The 7,639-nt window shown below is 49.8% G+C and overlaps 1 protein-coding gene across 1 annotated transcript; it reads right to left on the bottom strand.

The window, feature by feature from the left end:
- Positions 1–5,259: 5,259 nt before the first annotated feature.
- Positions 5,260–6,246, bottom strand: LOC102368826 (olfactory receptor 52K1-like). Its single transcript, XM_006036706.1, has one exon. The coding sequence runs from the start codon at positions 6,244–6,246 to the stop codon at positions 5,260–5,262; it is 987 nt and encodes a 328-aa protein (XP_006036768.1).
- Between the last annotated feature and the right edge of the window lie 1,393 nt (positions 6,247–7,639).

Genomic DNA, 7,639 nt, shown 5'->3' with positions numbered 1-7,639 from the left:
CCTTGCAGATCATTGGGTCCAGCCCCCCTCCCCAACCACCCAACTCTAGGCAGGAAGACAACTGGGGTCACATGACCCCAGTGAGAAGACTGTCCAGTCTCCTCTTGAAAACCACCGGGGTAGGTGACTGCACCATGTCTGGAGGGAGTTTATTCCACAGTCTGGACACCCTGCCTGTGAAGGAGTTTTTCCTGGTATTAAGCCTGAAGTGGCCTTCCAGGAGTTTGTACCCATTGGTCCTGGTCTTCTCCAGGGGTGCCCTAGTGAACAGTTGCTCACGGAGGTCCTGATGCATTCCTCGGACATAGTGGTAAGCCACAATCAAGTCCGCTTTCAACCTTCTCTTCTTTAGGGTAAAGAGGCCCAGGTCCCTCAGCTTTTCCTGGCATGGCTTGCCTTGCAAGTCCCTGATCATACGGGTGGTTCTTCTCTGGTCCCTCTCAGGTTTTTCCACATCCTTATTGAAGTGCAGCACCCAGAACTGGACACAGTACTCCAACTGCGGTCTCACCAATGCCGAGTACAGCAGGAGTACCACTTACTTAGTTTTACACGAGATGCATCGGTTGATGCATGCCAGCGTGTTGTTTGCCCCGCTGGACACCACATCGCCCTGACGGCTCATGTTCATATGATGGTCAGTCATTACCTCTAGGTCCCTTTTGGCCATGGTGCAAGTCAAGCTGTCACCCCCCGAGCCTGTATGTATGTTGAGGGTTGTTTGCCCCCAGATGGAGTACCTTACACTTGGAAGTGTTAAACTTCATCTGGTCCCAGTCTGCCCAACTCTCAAGCCTGTCCAGGTCTGCCTGTATCTGCAACCTATCTTCTGGTGTGGCCACACTGCCCCATAACTTCGTGTCATCTGCAAACTTGCTCAGCGAGCTTTTCACTCCTCCATCCAAATCATTGATAAAGATGTTGAAAAGCAGCAGTCCAAGCACGAACCCCTGAGGGACACCACTGGCTACTTCACACCAGAACTACACAGATCCGTTCATGAGTGCTTCCGATCCTCAGGGATTTCCCCTGTGTGCCACGAATTCTGAAAGAGCTTTGCCAGGGGTCCCACGATGACCTCCGCCAGGTCCTTCAGCACTCTCGGATGGAGTCCATCCAGTCCTGCTGACTTATAAATGTCTAGCTTTTCTAGTTGGTATTGGACCCACTCAGCATCCACAGTGGGGAGGCTGCCATTCCCAGTTTTCCCCCTATGAACCTTATCCCACTTGTCTTTCCCCTTGGTCCAGTGAAATACCGAAGCAAAGTAGTCATTCAGGAGTTCAGTTTTGTCCTAAATGTCAGTTATCAGATGTCCTGAGGTGTTAAGCAGGGGTCCCACACTTCCATTTGTATGATCTCTTTGGGAGAGATCAATAGACTGCATAGGTGAATACACCCAAATCATAGGATCATAGAAAATGAGGGTTGGAAGGGACCTCAGGAAGTCATGTAGTCCAACCCTCCACTCAAAGCAGGACCGTCCCCATCTAGATCATCCCAGACATGGCTTTTTCAAGCTGGGCCTTAAAAATCTCCAAGGATAGAGATTCCCTAACCTCTCTGGGTAACCTGTTCCAGTACTTTACTAACATGTTACGTGTTGGAACAAATGTGACCATAAGACTCTATCACAAAATAGTAACCCTATAGATGCTGTGGAGAAATCACCACCCAGTCTGCCTCACTGCCAGCCCAACCTCCCCCCACCCCCACCCCGGGGTTCTCTGCCTACGTGACTAGCTGGGCTGTAAAAATTCCAATGGGAACGGGAACCTGATCCTCTATTGTCTCAGTTTCCTGCCACTGCAGGTCATGTGACTAGTCATCTCACCTGGTCAGGCTGATGTCATTTGGAAGCACTGGTCAGCAGCCAATGGGGTGCTTCCAAATGACATCATCACATAGTGATGAGGTCACGGCAGGTGTAAGGGGGTCCGTTGATGAGAAAGGGGGCAGACATGTTTTGGGACACAGCAGACCAGCCATATAGCCTCCAGAGAAAGAGCTTGGTCAGACTCTGGATGTAAATGTGAATAACTTACCTGAATTTTAGCAGTAATTTAGGATGAAGTGGCCGAGAAGCATATCAAAAGGTTACCAAGCTGCTTCTGTTTGCTCAAGGTTTTTCTTTTGATATTTCTCTGACTTGTACCCCTCCCTATGCCTACCCTCTCTGTAACAGGTTGCCCTCCCCAGTGGCATTTTTTTTTTTGCCTCTGAGGGGCACCCCTGAAGCCCCTTAATGTTTCATTTCTCTCGTTCGTCTCGTTTCCCGCCTTTACTCGTCTGCCACGTCTTGATGTAAATAATATTTAGATGTTCTTACAAGCAGGAGACTGCCTATTGTATTTCTATGTTGTGGTTCTTGGCCACCACGGGCCTTGTCCCCCATCTGTCTGTAGCTAGGCCTACCAGTCTAAACCCACCATATAGGGTTTGACTCCGAGGCTCTAGCTCCTTAATTCTCTCGGGGCCTGTGGCCTCCTTTGGTTTTCAATCTGGAGCCTAGGCTTTCTAGCCCAGAGGCCTGTCCACTTGGCATGGAGCCAGCAGGCTGCAAGTTCCAGTTTGGGCCGTGGCCCAAAGTTCACACTCCCCACAGGTGCCCTTTCCTTTAGCTTGGGCTACTAGCCGAGATCCCCGCCTGGGACCTGGCTTAAAAGTCCTGCAACCCGCTCTGAGCTACAGGCCCTATACAGCTGCACACTGTAGTGCACTAAGCCTTTTGGCCTTTTATGACTGTGCCCAAGGTGCTAATGAGGCCTCCTCCTCCTCCCCTACAGCCTCTACCACAAACCACCAGTCTATCAATCAACAAACATATATATAACAACCTCCTTCCCCTTTGGCTGCTGTCTCTAACTGCTGCCAAGCCCAGGGTTTTTATAGTTCTGGCCTGCCCCCTTCCGGTCACCTGACTAGCCGGCCAGGCTCAGCTTTTAACCCCTAGGCTGCCAGCAGGCTGTGCCCAGAAAGTTCTGGTCTTAAAGGGACCAGCCTGCTTTCTGGTAACAGGGCTAGGGTTCCCTGTTACACTCTCCAATCAATAACGCTATCCATTATAGCAAGCCTTGCTGTATGTACATGCTTGAGAGGGATGAGGCAAACCTTTGTAACTCCCTTTTGATTGGCTGGCTAAAGGAGGCTATTTGTGAATGCTTCAGGCTAAGAGAAGCACCCCAAAGTACCACAGTGGGTTAAGTAACCCCAAGATCTATAGGGTCTGTTTATCCCAGGTGGCACAGAGCCCTAACAAAGACCAGACCCCGGGTAGGCAGGTAGGATGTAGGAGGTAGACTGATGACATGGGGTGAAACAGAGTAAGAGGAGCTACAGATGTGAGAAGCCCTTGGAATTATAGATTCACTGGATCTATTCTCTGCTTTGGGCCTGATTTTTTGCTCCCTAAAACAATCTCCATCTTGTTAATCTGTCCTTTCTACTTATGGGAAGCCTATGCAGCACAGATTTGGGGCACCGGCTTCAGTATGGATGGAGAGAGAAGGGTACCCAGTACTTCACCAGCACAACCCCCAGCAGAACTGGAAGGGGCTTTGGAAGTTTTGAACCCAAGAATGGAGCTGCACTTTCCTGTGTGGTTTCTGAGATGTGGCTGGAGACATCGCTGCTTTTATTATTGAGGCATCAGCACATGGTCTTCTCTTAGCAGAGGGGATGGCAGAACCCAGTGTGAGAATCAGCCTCTAGTCCAGGTCTACTTGGGACTTGTACTGAGGAGCTGGACCCCAGAACACTACAGCCTCATTCATAATTTGGGCTGTTAGGATTGATTAGAGTTATTTAGCAAGGGGTTACTCGATGCAGTTTACCTCTTGGCAGCTACAGTGGATACGGTCATTGGCGACATGTAGGGGGTGCACGTGCACCCCCTGAGATTGTCCGTGCCCCCCTACCTCAGGAGGCACAAGGCGTTCATGGGTACTGTTATTGGATGTGATAGGTTGACATGACATGTACATGTCCAAGTGCAACAGGGAGCCAGAGGCTCTTGTTACTTTAAGGGAAGAGTGCAGCAGGCCAAGGAAACAAGTCCTTAGGCACCCAACCTACCCAAGAGGGCTGGAAGGAAAGAGCTAAGGGGGTAGTATGGCTTGTCGTGTGACATTGACCCAGACGGGGGGTGGACTGTAATTTGAAAGCAGCTTGTTTATTATACTTGTGTGGTGTTTAATTGGAGGACCAGGATGTGACTACGGGGGACGTATAGAAGCCATGAGGGTACCTGGGGGACGGGACATCAGCCTTGCTGGGCCCAGGGCTGGAAGGACTAGGGGGGCTGAAGCCAAAACAAGCTTCATCTATAAAGGCTAAAGCCTGGTGGAAGGGGCTACAACCCAAGGTGGCTTCCAAAAAGTGCTCTGCTCAGCTAGGAAACATTATCTCTACATTGATTTGAAAATAGCTGCTCCATCTACCTCTTTCAGTTTGGGAGCATTTCCTTTTTTATATTTAGCCTTCTTGTTTAGAGTGGTCGAACCTCCATAGATTAATTACCCACCTACTTCCCAATCATTAGCATGGACAGCCATCAGCTGTGATGGAATGGCTGTGGTTTTATTTTGCAGGTAGAACATTGTTTTGCTTCCAAATTGTCTAATTTAGACATGTCAAAAATCCTCTTCATCTGTGCAGTCTCATGTCTTGTCAGCCTGAAGCATTTATCAGAAATGATACAACTATGAGTGCATTTTGGCCACTTGTACTCAGCTTAATTAGTTCTCCTAGGCTGTACTCAGCCAAGGGCATACCTCTAAGACCTTTGAGTCTTGGTATTACTGTGCTCTGTGTTGCTGCCCTATAGACACTTCAGGATGCTGGGCAGCTGGTTAATTGCTGATGGATGTTCCAGGCTCTCAAGTCAGCCACATCAGCTCTTTGTTTGAGCTCTGGCCCTCTTCCCTAGTCTGTGATATCATCTGACTGGCCTGGTCCATTCCCCCTTCTTCCACAATGTAAGCAGAGCCTGGAAAAATGTGGATTTGGGGTTCCTTTTTTTAAGAAAAAATTGGGGATTTTTTTAAAATACCTGTTAATGAGTATATATTAAGGGTCATGCTGTCCTTGAGAAGAGTTGCCACTTCTCTTCTTGCCATAGAAAGCAAGGATCCCTGGCAAGGATATGATCTGCTTTTGCCTTCTTGCAAGTCAGGAGGTGGGATACACAACTGGATGCAGGTCCTTGACATGATCTTTGTCCACTGAAGACTAGCAGTAATGACCCTGGCCTCAGAGATCTCAAATCAGTTTCTTGCTGTAGTTGAACATGCTGAGCACCTTGTCTCGTATCTCCCTGGTCTTCACCCCGTACACCAGGGGGTTTACCATGGGTGGCACCAAGAGGTAGAGACTTCCCAGGAGGATGTGGATGTATGGGGGCACATTTCGGCCAATCCGGTGTGTGAGGAAGGTGAAGAGGGCAGGTGTGTATGTGACCAGGATGGTGCAAGCATGGGCTGCACAAGTACTCAGTGCCTTGGCACAGGCTTCTTTGGATGGGACCCTGAAAACAGCCCTGAGGATCATGGTGTAGGAGGCAGCAATGAGCACCATGTCAAGCACTATTACAAAAAGTGCAGCACAGATGCCATAGATACGGTTGATAATGGTGTCTCCACAGGACAGCTTCACCATAGCCATGTGCTCACAGTAGGTGTGCTGGATGACTTTCTGGGAGCAGTAGGGAAGTCTCTTTATAAGAAAGGGGCAGGGCATCACCAAGATCATACCTCTGAATAGTCCAGCTAGCCCCATCTTGGCCACGGCCGAGTTGCTCAGAATAGTGGCATACCGGAGCGGGTCACAGATGGCCACGTAGCGGTCAAAGGCCATGGCCAACAGGATCGATGACTCCACCATGGAGAAGGTGTGGATGAAAAACATCTGTACTAAGCAGTCATTAAAGGAGATCTCTCGGGAATTCAGCCAAAAGATACTTAGCATTTTGGGCACGGTAGAAGTTGTAAGGATGAGGTCATTTATGGCCAGCATGGAGAGGAAAAGGTACATGGGTTTGTGGAGGCTTGTTTCTGTCTTAATGATGAAAAGAAGAGTGCAGTTCCCCACCAGGGTCAGGATGTACATGGAGCAGAGCGGGACGGCGATCCAGCGGTGAAAGGCTTCCAACCCAGGGATGCCAATAAGGATGAAGGAGACCTGGCCGAGGTCTGTGTCATTGGAGCTCATCCGCAGGTGTTGCAGTGGACGTTGTCCAGTTCCCTTCATCGGGGCACGCCGACCTGCACACAACACACAGCAGCGAAGGGAAGACGGTGCTGAGCATCGTAAGAAACAGCCCAACAGTGGATGGATCAGGCTGGGGATTCACCTCTCAAGGAAACCCCTATTGCTTGGGATATTTAAAAACTGCTTGTAGAAATCCCTGGAGGAGTGGTTTTCAACCTCCTTAGACTGCAGGCACCTCTCAGAAAATGCCAGCTGCTTTCCCTGCTTTTTTTTTTACTACTTAAAAAATATCAGTGCAATTATTCTTTTGCAAAGAACTAAAAATGGAGGACGAGCTCTGGCCACATTGGGTCTGAATGGTTTTGACACCATGGATTTCTATTTGACACATCCCAGATGATCTTGTGTGTCGTATGTAGCTCTTTGCATGCACAACACTGCAATACTAGCTTGGCCCCTGCAGTGGCTTTACAAGGGTCCCAGGGTGCAGCAGGACCCCGGCTGAGAGTCACCCTAAACAGAGGATCCATCCTAAACTGGTTCTTGGCAGTGAACAAGATAAGCCCTCAAACATGCTGAACCACAGAAGGGATGCAGCCGGAGCAATAACACCTTTGGAAAAGTATCTTCTGCCAGTGATCTTTAACCCCATTTGGACAGCTCCAAAAGCTGCTAAGAAGCCCGGTAGTGCAAGGGCGTAAGAACACGGCCACTTGACCCAGCCCCTTCCTGCCCCAACACACGTGCCAGCACGTCTCATGCGTACAGGATCAGCTCCACACCCCGTGCAGACACTCCTAGAAGCCAAGTACTTACTGGAGTCTGCTCCAAGGAGAAATGCATCTGCCATCCAGAGTGCAGGGAGTGCCAGTCCCCGGCTCAGGCAGCAGTACTTGTAGTGTGAATAACTCCCCTAGGCCCAGCAAAGTGACCACAGGGGATCCATGGCTGCAAAACAGTCCTCGTTCCCCCTGGGGCTGCCATTTGCTTGGTTTATTTTTCTGCACACAGCTCAGCTTGGGAAGGAGGCATCTCAGGGGGAGAGTGTAGGGGTTCAGGAAGGAGGATGGGGGGACTGAGAAGGTAGACCCCAAAATCTCTCTGGCTACCAGTAATAGCACGATACAGATTCTTTCCTACAATGGCTGGGGAGGCTCAGGATGGGTAGGGAGGTGGCACGTGGACTGGCAATAGGTCTTAAATTTGCTGAGCTCTCCAATTTTCAGTCCAGTTTACATGCTGTTCCAAGTCCCAGAGACACTTATTATAGAAAATGAGGGTAGGAAGGGACCTCAACAGGTCACATCTAGTCCAACCCTCCACTGAAAGCAGGACCGGTCCCAAATACATCATCCCAGGTGAGGCTTTGTCTAGCCAGGTCTTCAAAACTCCCAAGGATGGAGCCTCCACCACGTCTCTAGGTAACCCGTGC

Source organism: Alligator sinensis, unplaced genomic scaffold (genome assembly GCF_000455745.1).
Source record: "Alligator sinensis unplaced genomic scaffold, ASM45574v1 scaffold1404_1, whole genome shotgun sequence".
Classification (NCBI taxonomy): domain Eukaryota; kingdom Metazoa; phylum Chordata; order Crocodylia; family Alligatoridae; genus Alligator; species Alligator sinensis.
This window is presented reverse-complemented; position numbering and strand designations above follow the sequence as displayed.

Coding starts and splice junctions, on each gene's coding strand:
- LOC102368826 (XM_006036706.1), bottom strand. CDS start 6,246: ATGAAGGGAACTGGACAACGTCCACTGCAACACCTGCGGATGAGCTCC.